The 27,733-nt window shown below is 38.4% G+C and overlaps 2 protein-coding genes across 2 annotated transcripts in view; both read right to left on the bottom strand.

The window, feature by feature from the left end:
* The window catches only part of LOC101412445 (zinc finger protein 33B-like), a 50,706-nt gene that overhangs the window by 4,960 nt on the left and 18,013 nt on the right, over positions 1–27,733 (bottom strand). The window contains exons 3-5 of the mRNA XM_071215910.1: positions 24,843–24,987; positions 24,468–24,563; positions 12,553–12,657 (exon numbers count right to left, since the gene is read on the bottom strand). Coding sequence (XP_071072011.1) covers positions 24,520–24,563; positions 24,843–24,987 — 189 coding nt within the window. The 3' untranslated portion in view covers positions 12,553–12,657; positions 24,468–24,519. The remainder of the gene's footprint in view (positions 1–12,552; positions 12,658–24,467; positions 24,564–24,842; positions 24,988–27,733) is intronic.
* LOC139439085 (zinc finger protein 33B-like) lies at positions 472–11,955 on the bottom strand (the record flags this gene model as incomplete). Its single annotated transcript, XM_071215557.1, is given in 3 exon segments — positions 472–932; positions 935–1,140; positions 11,336–11,955. Coding segments are annotated over 3 exon segments (1,287 nt in total), but the record flags the coding sequence as incomplete, so codon positions are not given.

The raw sequence follows: 27,733 nt of genomic DNA, 5'->3' as shown, positions 1-27,733 counted from the left end.
TTAAAAAACATTTTTAAAGTTTACATTTCACAATAAATATAAATTACTTGTTATACTTTCTAAAGTCAATTATGTCACCAAATCTGAAATACAACTTCTAATTTTACATTATTTCTAAAAATAATTTTAAATCTGTATTTCTTTAACTGGCAGATTTCTCCTTGGATGAATAAATTCTGACATAGTCTAGTTTGAATTTTTGCTGAAAACCTTTACAAACTCAAAAAATTTGTAAGGTTAAAACACTACGAATTATCTCACTTTCATGGAATATCACTTCTTACCAAGGCTATACTATATTTGTTGCTATCTATGGGTTTCTCCCCTACTATTACTTAGAAGTAAAAACAAGGCCAGTTTGCAGATGAAAGTTACTGAACATTCAGGATGTCAGTAGGGCTTTTCCTCTAAAATGAATCCTCTGAAGGTTAGTGGAGGCAGACATCTGGCTAAACACTAACATTATTCATTTCATTCATAAGATTTTTCTCCTGTGTGGGTTCTCTGATGTACAATGAGGTTTGACTTCTGAGAAAAGGTTTTTCCACATGTGTTACATTCATAGGGTTTCTCCCCTGTGTGTGATCTTTGATGTTTAGCAAGGTCTGATTTACGATAGAAGAGTTTTCCGCATTCACTGCATTCACAAGATTTTTCTCCAGTGTGAGCTCTCTGATATACTGTGAGGGATGATTTGTGACTAAAGGATTTCCCGCATTCATTACATTCATAAGGCTTCTCCCCTGTGTGTTTTCTTTGATGTAAAACAAGTCCTGACTTAACACAAAAGGATTTTTCACATTCATTACATTTATAAGGCTTTTCTTCTGTATGAGTTCTCTGATGTACAATTGGAGCTGACTTAAGGCAAAAAGCCTTTCTACATTCACTACACTCATAGGGTTTCTCCCCTATGTGAATTCTCCGATGCGAGTGAGTTGTGACTTCTGACAAAAGGATTTTCCACATTCGTTGCATTCATAGGGTTTCTCCCCTGTGTGCGTCCTATAGTGCTGAGAGAGAGTTGACTTATGGCTGAAGAATTTCCCACATTCAGGACATGCAAAGGGTTTCTCCCCTGTGTGGGTTCTCTGATGTACTGTGTGGTCTGACTTCAAACAGAAGGTTTTCCCACATTCAAAACATTCATGAGGGGAAACGGACTTTGGCCCAGTGGTTAGGGCGTCCGTCTACCATATGGGAGGTCCGCGGTTCAAACCCCAGGCCTCCTTGACCTGTGTGGAGCTGGCCATGCAGCAGCGCTGATGCGCGCAAGGAGTGCCGTGCCACGCAAGGGTGTCCCCCGCGTGGGGAAGCCCCACGCGCAAGGAGTGCGCCCGTGAGGAAAGCCGCCCAGCGTGAAAAGAAAGAGCAGCCTGCCCAGGAATGGCGCCACCCACACTTCCCATGCCGCTGACGACAACAGAAGCGGACAAAGAAACAAGATGCAGCAAATAGACACCAAGAACAGACAACCAGGAGAAGAAAGGAGAAGATGGTGGCTGCGTGAGCTTGCCTGGTAGTGTCTCTGCAGGGGGCGGCTGGGCAGCGTTGAAGGCTCTTTGGGACCGCGCTGTTTCGGGGATTTTTGCTGGTTGGAAGGTGTCTGGACGTCAATTCGGTGGGAAGGTAACAGAGAGGATACGTCGATAATATATAAACCGAGGTCCCAGCTGGGCGCGGGAAGTTCCCTCCTTGGGTGGGCGGAGACGCGGTAGCGGGCGCTCCGGCAGCTCCGGAGCCGCGGCGGCCAGGGTTTTTGTTTTGTTTTTTGTTTTTTTTTCCTTATTCTAGAGGCTTTGTGGTGCTGAGAAATTCGCGGATACTGGGCTGGCTGGTGAGGGATTGTTGGGACAAGACTCCTTTGCAGATTGATTTGCGGAGACAGACGGTGTTTCCCTGTGAAGCGGGGACGTTTTTGGTCTCCGGACCGGGGGGGAGTAGCGCTTCCGCCTGGAGCCCCATCCCCACAGGTCCGGCTGCCGATCTGCAACGGAATTGGATTTTGGACAATAAGGGGACACAATTGGGAGACTGTTGTAGGGTGCAGTGAGGGAGGAAGACACGTCTAGAAGCTGATTGGGGAATATTTTGCGAAGTTTGGGATTTCGGATCTTAGAGTCTGTTTTCGGCGTTTCCAGCTGAAGCCCACCCCACCCGGTGGGGCTTGGGTTTTGGGTCATTGAACTGGCCGTGGTGTAGAGGCGCCCTCAAGTGGCCGTTGCGTGGGAGCACAGGGAGGGAGCTGTCCAAAGGCTGATACCCTGAGGAGTTAGGTGAATTTCAGAGATCAGACATTCAATATAGAATTCGCCGATCTATCTTCCCCCACGGGGCTGGCACCCAGCTACGGGGATCCTTGAGGGCTGTGTTGCACTGCGGGGCTCCTAAGCTTTCTGTGGACCAGATTTGAGGTTGCCAGGTCTGGGTCCCCTGGACTCTGGCGGTCCACACCCCAGACTCACACCTCTTGAGTCTTCAGTGTCTCAGACTTTCCACCCCCGAATCCATCACGCCCTGGGGTCTACCTGGGGTCCTTGAATGCTCTGGACCTTAACGTTTGCGTTTTATCTTTATTGGTTCATATTGTTTTGTTTTTATTTTCACTTTATCTTATTTTTTACTCTTTTTGATGCCCTGATTGCTAATATTGCATTATCCCCTAGTCTTTTCTCCTAGCGTGCCCCCCAAAGTCCCTTTTTTTTTTTTTTATACAGTTATTTAGGGGTTTTTTTGCTTGTTGTTTTAGATAGTGTTGTAATTGTGACACTTGTATACCTGTATCTCTCTTCCCCCTATCTGTTCCCCACCGTGTACCTATCCTCTTTTTCTTTCTTCCTTTCTTCTTGTCTTTCTTTTTTTCTTTATTATAATTAGTGTTTTTTTTTTCGGTTTTCTCTTTCCCTCTTGTCCCTCATTTTCCACTTATTTTATTTTAATTCAAGTACACAATAGGTGCTACAGGGAACACCTCATATTTGCTGGATTTTCCCATCCTCCACTGCCTCATTTCTGTGTGAACTGATTTAGCCTACCTGCACTATCCTCTTGCCCCTACATCTTGATATCCGCCACCATCTACTGGCTCTCCCATATTCCACCTCCCACCTCCCTTTCTTCGATCCACGAAGGGTCTAAGTCTTAATTTCTAATACCTATGTTTTGTTTTCTGTCTGTTATCCACGCTTGAAACTATTACCACTTTTTTTTCTCTTTCCCTCTCTCACGAAATCAATAGCTTTTTAGCTCATACCATAAGCCTCCTATATTCAATCACCTACCTCATAATAGGTACTCTACCTACTGCTATAACTCTACACAATTTACATAAATCTAACCTCCATCCTCCCAGATCTCATATTCTTGCTTTGTTAACATATATCACCAATATTACTTTACACTTTTCCCTTGCTTACACAATTGCCTTCCCCCAACACTAATACTTTCCTTTAAAGTGAACTTAACCAACAACAAGAAACTAGAATAAGAAGAAAAAAGTGACAAAGAGAAGATATAACACCGATGCAAAAATAACAGCTAATTAACCTCCAAGAGCAGACAAAGAAGCTAAGGAACTGATTAAATCCGTCAAGATAAAGAGATGACCAGAAAGCAACAAAAATCTACAAACCAAACCAGTAATCAGGAAAACATGGCTGAATCCAATCAACAAACCAATAATCACGAAGGGGAGCAAAACTTGGCACAAGCAATGAAAGATCTCAGAACATTTATCACCGACAAATTTGACGAAGTAATGAAAGAGGTTAACAACATGAAGATATCACTTGGAGGGGAAATTGCAGACATACGAAAAAACATAATAAATATGACGGGAATGAACACCACAGTTCAAGAAATCAAAAATACACTAGCTGCAAATATCAGCAGACTAGAAGAGACAGAGCAGAGAATTAGTGATGTGGAAGACAGTACTTCAGAAATCAAACAGATAGTAGAAGGGGTCAATAAGAAGATAGAAAAAATCCAATTAGGATTTAGGGACCTGAATGACAATGCAAAACGCTCAAACATACGTATTATAGGCATTCCAGAAGGTGAAGAGAAGGGAAAGGGGTCAGAAGGAGTGCTGCAGGAAATAATGGCTGAAAACTTCCCAAATCTACTGAAAGAGACAGATGTCCATATCCAAGAAGCACAGCGCACTCCACAAGTCATAAACCCCAACAGGCCCACCCCAAGACATATACTTGTCAAATTATCCAAGGCTCAAGACAAAGAGAAAATCCTAAAAGCAGCAAGAGAAAAGAAAACCATCACATACAAGGGAAGCTCAATTAGATTAAGTGCTGATTTCTCTTCTGAAACCATGGAGGCAAGAAGGCAGTGGTATGATATAGTCAAGGTACTAAAGGAAAGAAATTTCCAACCAAGAATACTCTATCCAGCTAAATTAGCATTCAAACATGATGGAGAGTTCAAAATATTCGCAGACAAACAGAAACTGAAAGAGTATACCAACAAGAAACCTCCCCTTCAAGAAATTCTAAAGGGAGTTCTACAGGAAGAAAGAAGAAAACAGGAAAGGCAGAGTTGGAGGAGAGTATAAGACCAACAACAATAACAAAAAAGACAAAAAAAAATATACAAACAAAATATGACAAACACAAATCCAATCAAAATATGGCTAACACAAATAATTCCTTGATAGTAATAACACTGAATGTCAACGGATTAAACTCACCTATCAAAAGATTCAGACTGGGACATTGGATAAGGAAATATGACCCATCCATATGCTGTCTACAAGAGACACATCTTAGACCCAGAGACGCATGGAGATTGAAAGTGAATGGCTGGAAAACAATCATACAAGCTAACAATAACCAAAAAAAGGCAGGAGTAGCTATATTAATATCAGACAAAATAGACTTTAAATGTGAAACAATTGTGAGAGACAAAGAAGGATACTACATTTTAGTGAAAGGGAAAATCTGTCAAGAAGATCGAACAATCATAAATATCTATGCCCCTAACAAGGGTGCCTCTAAATACGTCAGGCAAACGCTGGAAAAACTAAGTGAAAGAATAGATACATCTACAATTATAGTGGGGGATTTTAATACACCACTATCAACTCTGGACAGAACATCTCAAAAGAGAATCACCAAAGAAATAAAACATCTGAATAGTATATTAGAGGAGCTGGATCTAATAGATATATATAGATCGCTACACCCAAACACAGCAGGATATACATTTTTCTCAAGCGCACATGGATCATTCTCCAAGATAGATCATATGCTAGGCCACAAAGAAAGGCTGAACGAATTCAGAAAGATTGAAATCATACAAAACATTATCTCTGACCACAGTGGAGTCAAGCTGGAGATTTGCAAGGGACAGAAGCCCAGATTTCACCCCACAATTTGGAAATTAAACAGCACACTCTTAGAAAAACAGTGGGTCAAAGAGGAAATCTCAAAAGAAATCAATGACTACCTTGAAACAAATGATAATGATAACACAACATACCAAAATTTATGGGATACAGCAAAAGCAGTACTGAGAGGGAAGTTTATAGCCATAAATTCATATATCAAAAAAGAAGAAAGAGCAAAAATTGAAGAACTAACTGCACATTTGAAGGAATTAGAAAAACAACAACAAAGTGACCCAACAGGAAGAAGAAGGAAGGAAATAACAAAGATAAGAGCAGAACTAAATGAAATAGAAAATAAGAAAGCACTTGAACAGATAAACAAGACCAAGAGCTGGTTTTTTGAGATTAACAAAATTGACAAACCTTTAGCAACACTAACAAAGAAAAAAAGAGAGAAGATGCAAATACACAAAATAAGAAATGAGAAAGGCGATATCACCACTGACCCCACAGAAATAAAGACTATCATAAGAGGATATTTTGAAAAACTATATTCCAACAAAAATGACAATCTAGAGGAAATGGACAAATTCCTAGAAACACATAAGCAGCCCATATTGACGAAAGAAGAAATTGATGATCTTAACAAACCAATCACAAGCAGAGAGATAGAATCAGTTATTAAAAATCTCCCAACTAAGAAGAGCCCAGAGCCAGATGGCTTCACAAGTGAATTCTACAAAACATTCCGGAAAGAACTGACACCAATCCTGCTGAAACTATTCCAAAAAATCGAAACAGAAAGAACATTACCCAACTCCTTATATGATGCCAACATTACCCTAGTACCAAAGCCAAACAAAGACATCACAAGAAAGGAAAATTACAGACCAATTTCTCTAATGAATCTAGACGCAAAAATACTTAACAAAATACTTGCTAATCGTATTCAACAACACATTAAACGTATTATACACCACGACCAAGTGGGATTCATCCCAGGTATGCAAGGATGGTTTAACATAAGAAAATCAATCAACGTAATACACCATATAAACAGATTGAAGGAAAAAAATCACATGATTATATCTATTGATGCAGAAAAAGCATTTGACAAAATACAGCACCCTTTCTTGATAAAAACACTCCAAAAGATTGGAATACAAGGGATTTTTTGAACATGATAAAGACTATATATGAAAAACCTAAAGCCAATATTGTTTACAATGGAGAAATCCTAGACTCCTTCCCTCTAAACTCAGGAACAAGACAAGGATGCCCACTGTCTCCACTCCTATTTAACATTGTCTTAGAAGTACTTGCTCGAGCACTGAGGCAAGAACCAGAAATAAAAGGCATTCAAATTGGAAAGGAAGAAGTCAAAATTTCATTATTTGCAGATGACATGATCCTATACATAGAAAACCCTGAGAGATCTACAACGAAGATTCTAGAACTCATAAATGAGTTTAGTAAAGTCGCAGGTTATAAGATCAATGCGCAAAAATCAGTAGCATTTCTGTACACTAATAATGAGCAAGATCAGGAGGAAATCAAGAAACAAATACCATTCACAATAGTAAATAAAAAAATCAAATACTTAGGAATAAATCTAACTAAAGAGGTAAAGAACTTATACACCGAGAACTATACAAGATTGTTCAAGGAAATCAAAGAAGACCTAAATAAATGGAAGACTATTCCTTGTTCATGGATAGGAAGACTGAATATTATTAAGATGTCTATCCTACCAAAACTGATCTACACATTCAATGCAATCCCAATAAAAATCAATGCAGCCTTCTTTAAGGAACTAGAAAAACTAACTATGAAATTTATTTGGAAAGGAAAGAGACCCCGAATAGCCAAAGACATACTTAAAAAGAAAAACGAAATTGGAGGAATCACACTACCTGACTTCAAAACATACTACAAAGCTACGGTGGTGAAAACAGCATGGTATTGGCATAAGGAGAGACACATAGACCAATGGAATCGAATTGAAAGCTCTGAAATAGAACCTCACATATACAGCCACATAATATTCGATAAAGCCACCAAACCCTCTCAACTGGGAGAGAGTGGCCTATTCAACAAATGGTGTCTGGAGAACTGGATAGCCATATGTAGAAGAATGAAAGAGGATTACCATCTTACACCTTATACAAAGATCAACTCAAGATGGATCAAAGACCTAAATATAAGAGCCAAGACCATAAAAACCTTAGAAAGCAGTGTAGGGAAACATCTACAGGACCTTGTAATAGGAAATGGATTTATGAATATCTCACCAAAAGCACGAGCAGCAAAAGAACTAATAGATAAATGGGACTACCTCAAAATAAAAGCCTTCTGCACCTCAAAGGAGTTTGTCAAGAAAGTAAAAAGGGAGCCCACACAGTGGGAGAAAATATTTGGCAATCATATATCTGATAAGAAACTTATAACGTGCATATATAAAGAACTTCTATATCTTGAAAATAAAAAGATAAACAACCCATTCAAAAAATGGGAAAAAGACTTAAACAGACACTTCTCCGAAGAAGAAATACAAATGGCAAAAAAGCACATGAAAAAATGTTCCAAATCTCTAGCTATCAGGGAAATGCAAATCAAAACTACAATGAGATACCATCTTACACCCATAAGATTGGCAGCTATGAAAAAAACAGAAGAATACAAGTGCTGGAGAGGATGTGAAGGAAGGGGAACACTCATCCATTGCTGGTGGGAATGCAGAAGGATCCAACCGTTCTGGAGGACAGTATGGCGTTTTCTCAAAAAACTAGCCATAGATTTGCCATATGACCCAGCAATACCACTGCTGGGTATATACCCAGCAGAACTGAAAACAAGGACACAAACAGATATATGTACACCAATGTTCATAGCAGCATTGTTCACTATTGCCAAAAGTTGGAATCAACCCAAATGCCCATCAACAGATGAGTGGATCAATAAAATGTGGTATATACACACAATGGAATACTACTCGGCTGTAAGAACAAACACACTACAAACACATGTGATAACATGGATGAATCTTGAGAATCTTATGTTGAGTGAAGCAACCCACACATTGAAGGACAAATACTACATGACCTCAATGATATGAAATAAACAAGCTGCCTTAGATAGCAAGAGACTGAACGATAGGCTCACAGGAAATCGGAGGGTGGAGGAAGGATATGAGCCGATGTCTGCAGGGGTGGAATTTAAGACGAGATGGTGGTAAGTATGAACACAAAGAAGAGATAAAAGGGGGGCAAGGGGTTGCCTTTGGTTGGGGCTTTGCGGGTTTGAGGGTGGCTGGGGAGGGACGGATGGGTGACATTGCCCAAAAGTGGGGGGAGGGAGGGGTAGCATACGAACACAGGAGAGGGTTAGGTGTTGGTGGAGAGTAAAATGCCGAGAAAATCATATCAAAATATAATAAAGAGGGTTACCTGTTTAGAATGCTCGGAGGGGAGGGTCTGATGCAGGACGGGCTCCTGGGGAATGTCTAAATGCTCATTCTGCCAGAGTGGGTGTCACCATGGGGTAGAAACCCAAGTAGTGAGAGTGGGGGTGGACCCACATCCTGGGGAGGACTGATGCCACCAAATAGAGGGAACTGTATCCCTCGAGAGAAAGGGTGGCTCCCAGGGCATTGGGGCAGTTGAGCAAGTTAGGCCCTGAACACTATTCCATCTATCTCTGGAAGTGGCTCCTCAGGAAACGGAGGTTGGCTGTCACTGTGGGCACCAAGGTGGAAGGGAAAATGGACGTTAAATGTGTGGAACCAAGGTAAATGGGGGGGTAAGAGAGGAGTTTCTTGAGAGTACACAAGGATGGATATAAAACATGTAATATTACACCATAACATATAGGAGATGACAGACTGATAATGTAAACCATAATGTAAAACATAGGATAACTAAGAATGTAAAGAACTGTGTATCCTAAAGTATGCACCATAATGTAAGCACAGATGTCACCTTGTTAGAAACCTAATGTCTCAGACTCTGTACATCACGTTAAGTAAATATGATGTGAATAGGGTGTAAGTGTATTGCTCTGGAAGGAAAAAGGTTTTTGTGGGGGATGTATGGGAGTGCTGTATATTATATATATGCATTGCTGTGGTCTAGGACTCCTGTGAAGAGAAGCTGAATAATTAGGGGGGAAAAAAAAAAAAAAAAGATAGGATGTAGAATTTTTTCAAGTCAACATTCTTTATCTAAGTTCTTTATCTAACTTTATCCAAGTTCTTTATCTAACCTTTAAATCCCTCGCTATATGCCATTCCCTAGTAAGGGACCATGACATTATATTGGGCTTCAAATTTCGGGGAGTTCTGGATCACAGAGTGTTTCAACAATGGCAATGGAGGGATACTGGTATGGGATACCAATGACAGGTGATATATGGCTGACAGGGAGCTGTACAGAACATATGTCCAGGGTGCATGGTAATGTTTGGATATACTCATAGTGGCAACAATTAAAAACCACAGCAGGGGGGGTACTGGGTTCCTGGCCAGTGGTGCTCTGTCGTGGTCCCTAGGGGAGCAGCGACGGTCTCCCGGGTGCAGCGGCGGGGACCGGGAGGGAGTGAGGGTTCAACGGTGAGCCCCTGATGCTAGTGACTGTGCTTGTGAGCTGATAAGCCTAGAATAAGAACAAGGCCTAGAGCAACATTGTGCCTGGGAATTTCCTCCTGTCAGCCTTCATGTTACTCAAATGTGGCCAGTCTCGAAGCCAAACTCAGCATGTAGATGCAGTGCCTTCCCCCCAGCGTGGGACATGACACCCGGGGATGAGCCTCCCTGGCACCGAGGGACCACTATCAACTACCAACTGATGATGCAACTGGAAAATGACCTTATACGGAAGGTTCAATGTGGATCAGCAGAATATCCCTGTCTACATAAAATAACATGACTTTAAAATGCTGTTTGAACTAAAGTAAGGGGGAAATGGAAAAGAGAAATGAGTTTATATGGCTACGAGTTTCTAAAAAAGAGTCTGGAGGCTGGCAGAAGGATTGCCCTCATGCACAACTGAGCAGAGTCAGAGAGACAGATAAAGCAGATACAACCCCCAGATATCGGTTCCTTCGAGGGCTAAAGAGACCCATGGGAGTTATGGTCATGGCCGATGGGGTTAACTACCAGGTCAGATGGCCCCTTTTTGCAACTGGTGTTTATGTGTGATGAATCTGGACTCAGATGGGATCTTCCTTCATAAGACTTTCATGCTAATGTGCTGGAGGTGCAGTTAACGTTGGGGTTTAAGATATATTTAGGGGATTTGAATCTCTGGACTGACAATGTGATAGCCAGGTCCTGAGCCTCAACAGACTCCAGCACCTACAATATGATTTATTGGACTTACCACACTCAGCTAAGATGGAGTTGAAGAAGGACAACCACCACACCATGGAGCCTAGAGTGATTGCAACTGAGAGTGGGAGGATTGCATCCAGCATCCATGTGGAATCTGAGCCTCCTCTTGACATAGAGGTGCAATGGACACAACCAATCCAATGTCCACATAGAAGAGGTGGCATTGGATTGGGAAAAGTGGACATGGTGGCTGATGGGTGTGGGGAAAGGCAGGAAGAGATGAGAGGTGGAGGCTTTGGGACATGGAGCTGCCCTGGATGGTGCTTCAGAGGCGATCACCGGACATTGTAAATCCTCGCAGGGCCCACTGGATGGAATGGAGGAGAGTGTGGGCCATGATGTGGACCATTGACTATGAGGTGCAGAGGTGCCCAAAGATGTACTTACCAAATCCAATGGATGTGTCATGATGATGGGAACGAGTGTTGCTGGGGGGGGGGGGGGGGGAGGTGGGGTGGGGGGGGGGTTGAATGGGACCTCACATGTATATTTTTAATGTAATATTATTACAAAGTGAATAAAATAAATAAATAAAAAAAAAAAGAACAGACAACCAGGGGAGGGTGGGAAATTAAATAAATAAATAAATCTTTAAAAAAAAAAAACAACATTCATGAGGTTTCAAACCTGTGTGAATTATCTGATGCCTGGTGAGTACTGACTTGTCGTAGAAAGTTTTCCCACATGCATTACATTCAGAGGGTTTATCCCCTACTTGAGTTCTCTGATGCTGTGTAAGATGTGATTTCTGACAAAACGATTTCCCACATTCAGAACATTCAAAGGGTTTCTCACCTGTGTGAGTTCCCTGATGTACAGTAAGGTGTGAATTCATACAGAAGTATTTTCCACATTCATAACATTCATAGGGTTTCAACCCTCTGTGTGTTCTCTGATGTTTATTGAGGTCTGACTTCTGGTAAAAAGTCTTCCCACATACATTACATTGATAGGGTTTCTCCCCTGTATGTGTTCTCTGGTGTAATGTGAGGTCTGACTTGTGACTAAAGGCTTTCCCACATGCATTGCACTTACAGGGTTTCTCTCCTGTGTGTGATCTGTGATGTTTAATGAGATTTGATTTCTCCCAGAAAGTTTTTCCACATTCATTACATTCAAAGCGTTTCTCTCCTGTATGTACCCTCTGATGTCGAGTAAGGTGTGGCTTCTTCCAGAAAGCTTTTCCGCATTCATTACATTCAAAGTGTTTCTCTCGTTTATGAGTTTACTGAAGTTGTGAGAGGTGTAACTTCTTAGTGAAATTATTCCCACTTTCATTACATTCATAGTGTTTCATATATACTCCATGTTTCAAGAGGGTTGACTTCACACAAGGACTTCTCATAATCACTAAATTCAAAGTGATTTTCCCCTGAGGGAGCTACTGGATGGAACAAGTGAGAAGCATTGTCATAGAAACTTCTCCCATGTTCATTATATTTACAGTGTTTCCCTTCTGTGTTTTCTCTTTTAAGGGTACTGAATACTGCTTTTTCATAGGCAGCTTCCCAACATGAATTATATTCAAAATTTTGGCCTAAAGGTTGAATTTTTTCATGCTGATTAGGGTCATCCTTACGATTAAGGGTTTTCCCATTTTGAAAACATTCACTTTCCTCTCTAATATGAGTTTTCTCGTGTTTAATATGGAGTTTTCCATATGCATTAAATTCATCAGATTTCTTTCCTAAATAGGTCTTCTTATTGATAATGAATTCTGAAATATAGTTCAAACTCATTCTACATAAGTCACACTGACAGAGTGTTTTTCTTGAAGGAAACAAATTTCTGTCCAAGTTAAATGGTTTTCCTATTATATTACCTCGTTCCTTAGTAAGAGCATTATTATTGATGAACACAACTTGCCGAAAAAATTTATCTTGGTTTTCTTGCCTCCTCTCCTTCAGGCGATCAACTTTCCAGACTCCTAGAAATTAAAAAAAATTGAACTTACTATATAAATATTAATACATTTCCTCTGGCAAAGCTCCTATGTAACGAATGTCCTATGTTGTACATCGTAGCTGAATCTTTGGTTTCTTGATTAGTCTCTACAGCTAAAAATAATCTCAAGTATATGCTTTTTCTAATTCTTCGCTTTAGGGAGAAAAACAACAACAAAGAAACAAAAATGCCCGGCCTAGCATGGAACAAGATAGGAAACTGGGTATTAGAACACAAACATTTGGCTTCTAGGTTGCAGATGAATAACAGCAATGGCCTAAATCTGAATATCTCTATGCATCTTCCAAAAAACTATACAGTAAATATGATACACTCATTAAATGTAACAGTGTGACAGATATAAGACTAAACATATCAGTCATATCAATAAATTTGAATGGGCTCAACCTGCCAATTTAATGAAATGGATTTTTAAATTGAGTCAGAGACAAAACCCAAACCTATGTTGTAGTGAAGAGATAGACTTATAAGCATGACTCAAAATGGCTAAAAACAAAAGACTGGGCAACATTATTCACGGCAGAAGGAAACAACAGGTGGGGGAGGGAGGTGTTGACCTAAGTACCTTTGGAAATGAGTAGAGCTTGTAAGACTCAAGACAAAAGGAACTGCATACAGTACTGTAGTCTAACTGATAAAATTGTTCACCATGGGAGTTCAGGTTGAAAAATCTGATACGGCTCTACATGTATACTAGAATGGAACAATTAAGGAAATGGATGGTGCATGGTGGGAGTGAGGTCTAGCAATCACACTGATGGAGTGGGAGTTTACAGATAAGCAAAGAAAGTACGCTGGAATGATGTATGTGGTAATGGATTTAGAGATGGAGACTTCAGTATGATTTCATGTTTAACTTAATATAAATAGACATGGTTACATATAGAAATATTTACAGATATGTGTTGTGATGATTAGAGTAAGGACTCAACTCAACCAGGTAACTGTGCCCAGTTGTTTGGTAAAGGAAGCACTGGGCTAACTGTAATACAAGGGCATTCATGGACTTTGGTCACCATTGACTTAATTGCAGTGGTAAATCACAGATAGGTGATTATAATTACATCAATCAGGGAGACTGCCATCAGCAATGAGTGATGCTTAACCAATCAGTTGAATACCTTAAAAGGGGAAGTGATTCCAGCATTAAATGAGAATTTCCCAGCTCATCTTTGGACAGCCAATGTCTTCCAGAATTCGTCAAGACTTTCACTGGAGTCCCTGGTGGCAGCCTGCCTGCGGAACCTGGACTTGTGCATCCCCACGGTCATGTGAGACTCATAAAATCACACACTATTGACGGATATCTTTTGTTGATTCTGTTTCCCTAGAGAACCCTGACTAATACATGTCCATACACAGGGTTTAGTGAAAACATAAACAATCCCTTAACTCTGTTAGCCAAGAGGGCCTAAAGGCAACAACATCCTAGTGATAACAAACACATCTAGGCCCTACAACTTGGTTTCTATTATCATTCCCCAATAAAATGAACCAGGGCTCCATGGAGAAATCATTGATTCTAGAACTGGGACAGGAAATATATAAGGGCCTGGAACATCTTGCAATGCCAGAAATGGAGGAAATGCTTCAGGAAAAAAAAAACAACTATGAGATATGTCAAAGGATCACAGAAGCCACGTGTGTAAGAGCTTCCAATAATCAAAGCTGGTGTAGTCCAAACCAACAAAATATATAAATATTGGGTTATAACACAAAGTATAAAGTAAGTTTCCATGAATCAATATGGATATAAATGAATGACTAAAGAAATTAATAAACTGGGGAAAAGAGACAAAACTCCTATGTGGAAGAATTCCAAATAATATATGCATATACTCTTCCATCAAGGACGGGAAGCATGACTCCCTACTTGTTAAGATATGGATTACAGAGTGACTTCATTCCAGTGTATGTACAGAAGTTGAAAAAAAGAAATTTTAGAGTGGAGAAACCTAAAAAATACTAACTTAGGTAGGAATTCAAGGTCAACATCAACAGTCATAAACCATGTTGATAGTATGTATGTTTGATGTGATGAAAATGGTGGAACTTTACATCTGTGGCCTTCTTCCCTCAAAACCCATATTTCCACTCTTATTGAGAAAAGCATCAGACAAATTCCAATAATGGGGCATCCTAAAATATATCTGACCAGTACTCCTGAAAACTGTCAAAGTTATTGAAAATAAAGTATCAGAAACTGCTACAGCTACAAAGAGCTTAAAGAGACATGATGACTAAATGTAGTATGGTACACTGGATGGGATCCTTGAACAAAAAGGACATTAATTAAAAATTAGAAAAATCTAAAACTATGGACTTTATTAATAATGTATCAGTAATGATTCAGTAATTATATAAAAGGTACCTTACTATTATAAGATGCTAATAATAAAGGTATTAGGTAATGGGTATTTTGGAACTGTACTATCTTCTCAATTTTTCTGTAAGTTTCAAACTGCTCTAAAAAAAAAGCCAGTATATTTTTAAAAAATGGGCAATGAATCTGAATAGAATTTTCACCAAAGATAAATGGCTAATAAGCACTTTAAAAGATGGCTAAACATTAGGGAAATGCAAATTAAAACCTCAAGATACCACTTCACAACCACTAGGATTAGCATAATTAAAAAAACAGATGTGGAGAAATTAGAACCCTCATACACTGCTGGTGTGAACATACAATATTGCTTTGGAAAAGAATCGGATAATCCCTGAAAAGGTTAAACATAGAATATAGCCCAAGGATTCCACTTCCAGGTATATATCCAAAAAGAAATAAAAACGTATGTATTATTTATCATAACAGTCAAAAAGTGTGTGTGTGGGGGGGATGTCCATCAACAGATAAATAGGTAAGTGTTGTATATCCATATGACGATATAGCCATAAAAATGAGTGAAATACTGATACATGCTTCTACCTGGAAAATGTTATGCTAGGTAAAAGAATTGAGGCAGAAAAGGCCAAATATTATATGATTCTATTTATGTGAAATATACGGACTAGGTAAAAATTCATATAGATAGAAAATAGATTAAGAGGGTCCCAGGGGATGGGTGGAAAGGAGAATGGAAATGGCTATCAGGTTTCTTTTTAAAGCCATAAAAATCTTCTGAAAATTATCGTAGTGATGGTTGCACAATTCTATGACCACGCAAATGATTAAAGTATACACTTAAATGAGGGAAAAGTGTGTATGTGACAATAAATAAAGCTGTTTGAAATTTTTCTTCTATTTGTTTGATGTTTTATAGCTGACACACAATTGATATTCTACATTGTTCTTAGAGCCAACAACCACTTGCTAAACAAGTATTAACTTCAATCACTTGTGTGGAGATTCTTTTGTCTGTGTGGACAATCAGATCTGTAAAAAATTACAATCTGGCTTTTTAATCTTCATGCTTTCTTATTTTTTCTTGTCTGTGTAATGGGCATAATATCCACTATGATACTTCTTAAAATTGGTGATACTGGAGAACCTATATATTTCTGGTTTGAAGGTGTGATTAAATTTTTCAACAAATACTATGTGATATGTTTTCCTATTTATCTCTATTAAGACTAAGATATTCCAAATTTCCTAATAAGTGAGAATCTTTTAAAAGATTTTATTTGGAGATAATCTGTAGATTTACATGCAGTGAAAACAGAAAGATACCATTTATGTCTCATCCACTTTGCCCCAATGCATAATAACACCAACTAAAATCTTACACTGATTTATTCAATTGGCCTTATTCGGATTTCACAAGTTTTATATTCATAATATGTGGGTAGAATTTTCTCACATGTGATCACAACAGTCAAGACACAAATAGTTCCATCACAAGAATCCCTCATGTTGCCCTTTTGTAACCAGAGCCACCTCCTTCTCCATCATCTTCTTAACGCCTGGAACCACTAATCTGTTTTCCATCTCTATAATTTTGTCATTTTAAGAATGTCAAAGAACTAGAATCATAAAATATTGTAACAAATGGTCTAACTGCATTTTTGATGTTTGACTCCTAACAAATTTCAAGCTCCATGCTTCTGCCTTCCTCTTTTGCCCCAAATATTGATAGACCAGTAAGAAATCCCAGTTGCTCCTTCTCTTGGTGTTGGAAGGAAGTTCAAAGCACAGAAGCCCTGGCCTCCTCATGGGGGTTCATTCTATCCCTAATGACAATAAAGGCAAAGCCAATTTCATTCCTTCTCTCTCAAGCTCTTTTAAACTTGCTTGGGACCTTTCCCTGCCTTCCCCAAGAAATCTTCTTTATTTGAGTAACAAACTCTTAATATTCTCTTGATGATGCCAATATTTCCAACATTCAAACTAAATTTGGGGAGGGAGACATTATGGCCCAATGTCCTTTTGAGTCTTTCTCCATTATTAGATCCAGTCCAGGATCAAATATGGCATCTGATTATCACTGTCACTTTAGGTACTGTTTTTAAAACTTTTGGGAACATACATATACAATAAAATTTCCCATCTCAACCACTCCCAAACATTCGATTTACAATTCAGTGGCATTAATCACATTCACAAAATTGCACTACCCTGACCACCATTCATTACCAGAATGTTTCCATCACCAACCGAAACATTATGCCCATTATACATTCCTCATCCCATCCTCCTCCCTGCTAGCAACATGTAATCAATCTAATTTCTGTCTCTAGGAATTTTCATATTCTAGCTATTTTATAATCTGTCTCTTTGTGTCTGACATATTTCATTCAACATGTCTTCATGGTTCATCCATGCAGTGGCATGTATCAGAACTTCATTACTTTTTAAGGTTAAGTAATATTCCATTGTACGTATTTTTGTTCATCTATTCATCTGCTGATGGACATTTAGGTTGCTTCCACTTTTTAGCTATTGTGAATAATGTTGCTATGAAACATCTGTGAATCCTTGCTTTCAATTCCTTGGGATATATAGTGAGAAGCAGGATTGACAGGTCATATGGTAATTCTATGTTTAAGCTTTTGAGAAATCTTCAAACTGTTTTCTACAGCAACAGCACCATTTTACATTCCCACTAGCAATGTACTCAAGTTTCCATTTCTCCATTATCTTCCATTTTTAAATAATAGCCATTCCAGTGCAAGTGATGTGGTATTTTGTTGTAGTACTGATTTGCATTTACCTAATAGCTAATAATGTTGAGCATCTTTTCATGTGCTTATTGTTTGGGGAAAAATGTCTATTCAAGTCATTTGCCTATTTATTAATTGGCTGGCTTTTTCTTGCTGAGTTCCAGCATTTCTTTATATACAATGGCTATTAAACCTTTATCAGATATATGCTTTTCAAATATTTTCTTCCATTCTGTAGGTTTACTTTTTCACTCTCTTGCTAATATCTTTAGATGCACAAAAGAAATTCACTTTGATGATGTTCAATTTATTTTTTCTTTTGTAGTCAATGATTTTGGTATCAAGTGTAACAATCCATTGCCTAATATAAGGCCCTGAAGATATTTCCTTATATTTTTTTCTGAGAGTTTTATATAGTTTTAGCTCTTATATTTAGGTCACTGATCCATTTTTGAGTCACTTATAACTTTTGTATATGTTATGCAGTAGGGATCCACTTTCATTTTTTTGCATGTAGATAACCAGTTTTCCCATCACCATTTGTTGAAAAAGATAAGGAAATTTATAATACTCAATCTAACATAAGAAAAAAGGAAAGGTCTCAAATATATGTTTAGGTCTTATATTTCTTTCATCAACATTTTGTAATTTTCAGTATAGAGAAGGTATACATATTTTGTTTGATTTATACCTAAGTATTTCACTTTCTATGGTATGATTGCAAGTGGTATTGTGTTTCTAATTTGTTTCCATATGTTGATTGTCAGTGTAGAGCGATGTGATTAATTTTGTGCTCATCTTGCCTAAATCACTTATTAATTCTATTTTTTTTTGTAGATTCCTATATTATATAATCATGTCATGGCAAATGGGTATAGTTTTCCTTTCCTTCCAATCTATATAGAGTTTTTTTCTTGCTTTATTATGCTAGCTAGAATTTCCAGTACTACGTAATGAGTGGTATGATAGGACATCTTTCCTTTGTTCTAAGTCTTAGCGGAAAACATTCCATCTTTTATCATTAAATATGATGTTCTCAGTGGCTTTTTTGGTAGATGTTCTTTCATCAAGTTTTGGAAGATTCCCTCTATTCATAGTATGTGAGAGCTTTTATCATGATGGATGCTTGATTCTGCCAGACATTTTCTACACCAAGTAATACCATCATGTAATCTCTCTTCTTTACCCTACTGATATAGTGGGTTACATGGATTGATTTTCAAACACTGAACAATGCTTGCTTATTGGGAATAAGTTCCACTTGGTCATGGTGTATAATTCTTTTTAACTAGGCTGGTTAAAATTTACAAATATGTTGTAGAATTTTGGTACTAAATTTATGGGAAATTTAGGTCTATAGTTTTAGTATTACTATTATTTTGAACTGCCTTTGTATGGCTTTGGAATAGCATTTTTAAAAGCATTGGGAAGTTTCCCTCTTCTTTTATTTTCTGGTAGAACTCACCAGTGGACCCAGATACCTCTTTTTGGGGAGTTTCTAAATTAAAATTCAATTCCTTTATCATTAAAAGATCATTCAGATTATCCACGTCATCTTAGTTGAGTCTTGGTAGTTTGTCGTTTCCAAGGAATTGGTCTATTCCTTCTATACTGTCAGAGTTGTTGACAGTTTCTCTTACTATGATATTAATGGCTACTGGATCTGCAATGACATATCCTATTTTTTTGGTGATGTTGTCTTCCCTCTTTTTCTTCTTGTCAGTCTTGCTAGAGGTTTATTAAGTTTAATGACCTTTTCCAAAGAACTAGTTTTTTGTTTCACTGATTTTCTCTACTCTTTTCCTATCTTCAATTTCACTGACTTCTGCTCTCATGTTTTCTTCTTCCTTATGCTTGCTCTAGATCATTTTGCTCTTTTCTACTTCCTTGAGGTAGAAAGCTAATTATGGATTTGAGACCCTTCCTCTTTTCTAATGTTATCATTTAGTGCTATACATTTCCCTATTAGCATTGCTTTAATTGCTTCCCACAAAACTGATATGGTATACTTCACATTTCATTCATTTCTATGCCTTTTTTCTTTCTTTAAAGATTTATTTTTTATTTATTTCTTTCCCCTTCCCCCCCCACCCCCCCCCACCCAGTTGTCTGCTCTCTGTGTCCATTCATTGTGTGTTCTTCTGTGACCACTTCTATCCTTATCAGTGGCACCGGGAATCTGTGTTTCTTTTGGTTGTGTCAGCTCTCCGTGTGTGCGGCACCATTCCTGGGCAGGCTGCACTTTTTTTGCACTGGGCGGCTCTCCTTTCGGGGCACACTCCTTGCATGTGGGGCTCCCCTACACAGGGGACACTCCTGCTTGGCAGGGCACTCCTTGCGCGCATAGCACTGCACGTGGGCCAGCTCTACATGGGTCAAGGAGGCCCAGAGTGTGAACTGTGGACCTCCCATGTGGTAGGTGGACGCCCTACCCATTGGGCCAAAAATTTCCAGTGAGACTTTTTCTTTGACCCCAGGATTATTGAAAAGTAGTTATGTTGTTCAATTTCCAAATATTTGGATATTTTCCTTTTGTCTTTCTGTTATTCGTTCATACTTTGATTCCATTTTATTCAGAGAACATACCCTGTATGGTTTCAATTATTTTAAATTTGTTGAGATTTGCTTGGCCCAGGATATGGTCTATCTTTCTATGTGTTGCATGGGCAATTGAAAAGAATGCCTATCCTGCTCTTGCTGGGCAAAGTGTTCTATAAATATCTATTTGTTTCTTTTGGTTGATGATTCTGTTCAATTCTTCTATATCCAAGCTAATTTTCTGTCTAGTAGTTCTATCAATTGCTGAGAGTGATGTAAAGTCCTCAACTATAATTGTGGACTTACGTATTTCTCCCTTCAGCTCTATAAGTTTTGCTTTGTGTATTTTGAGGTCCTGTTTTTTGTTGTAGACACATTTTGGATCACTGTCTTTTTGTTGGACTAAGTCTATTATCATTACATATATATCACCTGATAGTAGTAGGGCCATTCTTGCTTCATTTGGATTAATGTTAGTATGAAATATCCTTTTCCTTTCTTTTATTATCAAGCTACCTATGTGGCTATATTTAAGTTTCTTGTAGATAACATACTGTTGAATTATCCACCAATCTATATGTTAATTGGTGGATTTAGATCATTTATATTTAAGATAGTACTGATATGTTAGGCTTAGGTCTGCCATTTTGTTTCCTGCCAATTTCCTGTTTCTCATTCACCCATTCCTCTTTCCTTACCTTACTGTTGGTTACTTAAACACATTTTGGGTTTCATCTTGATTTATTTATAGTGTTTCTGAGTATATCACTTTGTATAGTTTTCTTAGTGGTTGTTCTAGGTATTACAATGTATGTATGTAATTTATCACAATCTACTGGTATTAACATTTTACCACTTCAAGTGAAATGTTGAAACCTTAATTCCATTTAGGTGCCTTTACTCGTCCCACTTTTTAAGTATAATTGTCTTAAGTATTTCCTCTACATACAGAGCACCACATCATATGGCACTGTAAATTTTACTTCAACCATCAAAAATGATTTCAGAAACTCATGGCGATATTTTATTATAGTTACCCTGATTTTTTTTAAATTGATTTTGTAAAAATATTACATTAAAAATATATGAGGTCCCATTCAACCCTACCACCCACCACTCCCCCCGCCAGCAACCCTCACTCCCATCATCATGACACATCCATTGCACCTGGTAAGTACATCTCTGGGAATCTCTGCACCCCACAGTCAATGGTCCACATCATGGCCCATACTCTCCCACATTCCATCCAGTGGGCCCTGGGAGGATTTACAATGTCTGGTAATTGCCCCTGAAGCACCATCCAGGGCAACTCTAAGTCCCAAAGGCGCCTCCACATCTCATCTCTTCCTGCCATTCCCCATACCCATCAGCCACCATGGCCACTTTTCCCACTCCAATGCCACCTTTTCTCTGTGGACCTTGGATTGGTTGTGTCCGTTGTACCTCTATGTGAAGAAGAGGCTCAGATTCCACATGGATACTGGATGCAATCCTCTTGCTTTCAGTTGTAGGCCCTCTAGACTCCATGGTGTGGTGGTTGTCCTTCTTCAACTCCATCTTAGCTGAGTGAGGTGAGTCCAATAAATCAGATTGTAGGAGCTGAAGTCTGTTGGGGCTCAGGGCCTGGCTATCATATTGTCAGTCCAGAGATTCAAATCTCCTAAATATATCTTAAACCCCAGCACCAACTACAATTCCAGTAAAGTAGCATGAAAGTCTTGTGCAAAGAGATCCCATCTGAGTCCAGCTCCATCACGCGGAAACACCAGCTCCAAAGAAGGGCCATCTGATATGGCAGTGAACCCCATCTGCCATGACCATAGAACCCGTGGGTCTGTTTAGCCCTCAAAGGAACGAATACCTGGGTTACCCTGATTTTTTAAACCACTTCTCACATTCTTCTTTACTTTCTGAAGTTCCAGGCCTTATTCTATTATCATTTCCTCTTTGTTTAGAAAATTTCCTTTAGTCATTCTTTAAGAGTAGATTTGCTAGCAAAAAATTTTCTTAGTTTTCTTTTGTCTGAGAATATCTTTATTTCACCTTCATTGCTGAATATATTTTCACAGGATACAGACTTTTAGTTCGCTATTTCTTTTCCTTTGGTACTTGAAAAAATGTTGTACCAATAGTGTCTATGGCTTCAGATGAGAAATTTGCTGTCATTCAAACTGGTGTTTCTTTATATATAAAATATTTTTACTTTTTTTTTCATTTTCAGTTTAATTTTATGAGGTAGCTTAGGCATGGATTTCTCTGGTTTATCCTATTTGGAGTTTGCTCAGTTCCGTGAAAGTGTAGATTTATGCCTTCTGACAGATTTGTGAGGTTTCAACCATTATTTCTTCAAATAGTTTTTCAGTCCCACTCTCATTCCCTCCCTTCCAGGACTGTGATGACATAAATGTTAGTTCTTTCGTTATTGTCCTACTTTAAAAATTTAATTCTCATCACTTCCAGGCCTTCCAATTTTGTCTAAATTACCATAATCACCCATAAAGCAAGCTACAATAGTTCCCTAATGAGCTCCCTATCGTCCCTTACCAATATTTTTTCTCTATAAAGGTGAAAAAGATCTTATAAAAATATAAAGCAGATGTTATTCATTTGCTGAAAGTACATCAGTAAATTAAGTATAAAATTAAGTTTCTTAATAAAGTTTATGATATGCTCATCTTTCAGACAATCTCTGACATCATTCCCTGCCCTCCTCCTGTCAAGCACTCTCCTCCAGCCATTGTGCCTTTTTTGTTATTCCTCAAAAATATCAAGAACATTCCTATCTCATGAGCTTAGCAGCTGCTGTTACTCCTGCTGCAGGTAGAATCCAGACAGCGCACACACTCATTTCATTCATATTTCTGCTTTAATGTTGATCTTATTAAGGCTTCCTGTGACTACTCTTCTTAAAGTAATGCAATCTAAACCTGTTTTAATTCCCTTGTTAGTTTTTATCACCACAGAGCATTTAATACACATAAATATTTTGATTTTGTGTTTAATACTACTCATAAATGCTCATTTGGAGGTATTATTTTCTTCACTACTATATCTGTAGTAGTTGACATTTTTTATGAATTCCAAAAATAGATATTGGATTGTGTTTATAAACCAGTACTCTGGGCATTTTAGATTGTATTAAATTCAGAGGTTTCACTTTTACTTGATACAATTATGATTAGGGCTTTGATTTGGTCACATCAGTAGGACATTGAGTTCCCACCCCTTTGGTGGGCAGGGACCCACAAAGAAAAGGACATGGCAGAGGAGAGAGTTTGAGTTTTGATGCTAGAGCCCCAGAAAGTAAATACACAGAGAAGAACAACACAGGAAGAGACAGCTCATTAGATATGGCAGAGGCCCTGGGAAAAGAGATGAGCCTGATAATCTACAGCTGACTTTGTGAAGAGACCTGAGCAGCTGAGCTGCAAAGTTGCAAGAGCCATATATCAGTCTACAGCTGAGATTAGAAGAAGCTTAGACCATGGAGCCTTAAAAGGGAGGAAGGTTGAACCCTCACAGAGATGGCCCACCATCTTGTGTCAATAAATGGCAACAAACTTTGGGTGAGAAAGTACCTCTTATGGTACCTTGATTTGGACTCTTCACTACCTGGTAACTGTAAGCTTCTACCCCAAATAAATACCCTTATTAAAAGCCAAGAGTTCTGGTCCTTTGCATCAGCACCCCTTTGGCTGACTAATAAAATTTCCCCAGCTCTAAATAACTGGCTGGTATATAGAACATGCTCAAAAATTATCTGCTTAATGGAAAATAAATGTATGGATGGAGACCTAACATCAGCAAAAATGCAGGACAATGTAGGTAAGATGGGCAACTGAAATTGCTTGGAAAAACAAAGAATCACTAAGAAATCAAAATAGTAAAGGTGAGCTGGACAAAGACTGAGTTGTGGGGAGATGTGTAATAATGTAAATATTATAAAAATGAATCAATGGGAAGGCATTTTTCTGAGATTAACACCTGTGATCTAGGAATTAGTAATCTAGGTCATTACCAAAGGCTAAGGCCTTTAAAAAGATATTCATGAAGAACATTTCAAAGTTGTCATCTCCTGAATTAATCATAAAGAAATATTATGCCTGACGTTTATCTGTGCAGTATGCATTAACTTACCTCGGAAGCTCTGGCTTGGGAATTCTTCCTCCAGTATCCACGGTTCCTCTCCTTATTCCAACCTGAAGATCACCTCCGGTTTTGTAACACAATAACCTGTTAAAGAGAAATAATTTAGGACTTGGGCCAGGCTATGTAAACTTTAGGGTCTCTGAAGGAGAAGGTAGTTTCTGCAGCTGCTCATTGAAGGCACCATAGGAACATTTCGCAGGAAATGTGAACATAAATATATTTCTGATGCTCAAAAAGGATTAATAAATACCAATTCCTGACTCCCAATTTTAAATATCATTAAATGCTATAGAATGTCTGCATGTTTCAATAATCAAAAAGGTAAAGAATGTGATTTGTAATTACACAGGAAACAGATCTTACCCACTGAAACCAAGTTACTATAGTTCTCCAGCATCACATCTCTAGACAGGGACCTCTGAGTAGTGTCCAGGTGCTGCCACTCCTCCTGGCTGAAGCCCACAGTCACATCATTAAATGACACTGATCCCTGGAGTTCTTGTTCAATCTGAAATGTTCAGAATTAGGTAATGTGGTAAAAGATGTATGGGAACTAATTCTTACCATGAATATTGTTCAGAGCTTACCAAAGTGGGGTGTACAGAATGTTTGCTTAGCTTTATACTTTGTGAGAAATCACAACAGAAATATTCTGCCATCGCATTATTAATTCATGCAAAAAAAATTATCAATTTCCCACAATGTGCATAGAATTATTCTAGCTGTTAAGGATAATGATACTATGATTAATTAAAATTTCTTTGTATTCAAGGAGCCTACATCTTGGTATGAAAACAATATATGCAGTAATATTATAAATTATAAGTATGTATTAATACATTTATTGTAAATTTTCACTATATTTCTATTAAGATTTAAATACATAGAAAGGCAGCCTAATATTTTATTTCATTGCAATACATTTTCTAGGTTCTAACCCTTCAATTCAGAAACAATACATAGAATGTGTAGAAAATAATAAGGAAAACATTTTGGAAATAACATATTTAATGATGTATTATAATGTTATAATGAAAAAAGAAGAGCCAGAGAAGCGATGTGAACATATACTGAAATTATGTAACCAGGTTTTTATTTAGAGCACCTATACTATTAAAACGGAGGGGGGGGTTGGGGAGGGGAGGCTAAGAGACAAAAACAGCAACAAAATACAGTAGTAGAAACTAGGATGCAAATAGGGCACTGACACTATGAGATACTCAGCAACAGAATGGTGTCACCAATTCACTGGATAGAAAGGAAATGCTTCCCCAGGCTTTTCTGTATGAACAGCTGCAGATATTATCATTAAGTGTGACGGGAAATTAGTGGAAAATAGATTGAGCACAGTTATTTAGCAAGATAGGCTTTAAGTATATTGAAAAGGATTTAGGACATCATGATTTGATGGTGGCTGAAGCCATTAAGAATGAATCAGAACTTGCTCACAAAAACAATAGAGGAAGGGAAAAAAGCTGTCTGATGGAAATGCTGTGGGGATCTGCTGACAAAGAGAATACTGTGCTTCCCCTAGTAGGGTAAGAGACAGAGAGACAAAGAAGCTGAAATTAAAACCCAAGAGTTACTACCCTCATGTCTGGAAATGGCACCCATCCCGTACCATCAAGGCAAGCAGCCTGGATAAAACCTGTGGCTCACTGCATCAAACTGAGAGGGGAATAGACACCTTCCTCCCTGGGAAGAGATGGGGTATGGTAGAGGGTCAAGAGTAGTAGCTCTCTGCCCTGGATGGTGCTACAGGGGCAATCACAGGACATTGTAAATCCTCACAGGGCCCACTGGATGGAATGGGGGAGAGTATGGGCCATGATGTGGACCATTGACCATGAGGTGCAGAGGTGCCCAGAGATGTACTTACCAAATGCAATGGATGTGTCATGATGATGGGAATGAGTGTTGCTGGGGGGGGGAGTGGTGGGGTAGGGGTGGTGGGGTTGAATGGGTCCTCATATATTTTTTTTAATGTAATATTTTTAAAGAATCAATAAAAAAAAAGAGTAGTAGCTCTGAAGTAACCCTGGCTAGCAAAGCCTGCTCTGAATCTCAACTTTGGCCAAACTAGAATCACAGGCAAGTGGAGGTTGAAAGATTTGCTGACGAGCACCATCTGCTGTCTGCCTGGGAAACTGCAGGGTGAAAAACCACTTTGAGGTGTCTCTTGTCACCAACTCCTGGGAGTGGATCTGAGCCCCATTATTGAGACCCTAGCCCTATTCTGATAACTTAGGCTGAACAATTTGAAAGACTTAACCATAACAGGGAAGAGCCATGAAACAAAAATGAAACAAAACCACTAGGAAAGAGAGAAATGGACCATCAGAGTAAACTCACCAGCACATTCAGATGCCTACACATCAGCAAAAAATTACAAGCCATACTAAGAAACAGGAAGATAAGGCCCAGTCACAGGAACAATCCAAAAATCCTAATAAGACATATGATTTATGACAACTAATCAATGATAATCACACAAATCTCCAAAATCAAATCAAAGAATTGAAGGAAAATATGACTAAAAAAGGATATTACAAAGACACTGGGTGAGCATAAAGAACAATCTGAAAGCCTGTAAAGAAAAGTAACAGAGCTTATGGGAATGAAAGACACCGCGGATGAGATTAAACTATGTATTATATGTGTCCCAGAAGGGGAAGAAAATAGAAAAGGGGCAGAAAGAATATTATGGAAACAATAATAACAGAAATAATAATATAATAATATAATAATATAATAATAATATAACAATAATAACAGAAACTCCCCAATCTTTATGAAAGACATAAATATCAATATCCAAGAAGGACAATGCACCCCAAACAGAATAAATATGAATAGACCTACTCCAAGGTACCTACTATTCAGAAGGACAAATATGAGATAAAGAGAGAATTCTGAAAGCAGCAAGAGAAAAGCACTACATCACATACAAGGGAACCTTAATAAGAATGACCGCTGATCTCTCATCAGAAACCATGGAGGCAAGAAAAAAGTGGTATGATGTATTTAAGACACTAAAAGATAAAAAATATCAGCTAAGAATACTTCATCTGGCAAAACTGTCCTTCAAAAACAGGGATTTATTTAAAGTCTCCACAGACAAATAAAAACTGAACAAGCATGCTACAAAAAGCCTAGATTTATAAGAGATAATAAAGGGAGCGCTACAGCCTGTAAGGAGCATGGAGCTTCATCAGTCTCTCCAGGCAATGACAGATGGTCTTGGCCTGCACAGC

The sequence above is a fragment of the Dasypus novemcinctus genome, chromosome 6 (assembly GCF_030445035.2).
Source record: "Dasypus novemcinctus isolate mDasNov1 chromosome 6, mDasNov1.1.hap2, whole genome shotgun sequence".
NCBI classification, from domain to species: Eukaryota; Metazoa; Chordata; class Mammalia; order Cingulata; family Dasypodidae; genus Dasypus; species Dasypus novemcinctus.
The sequence above is the reverse complement of the archived record's forward strand: the minus strand, read 5'-3'. Positions and strand labels throughout refer to the sequence as shown.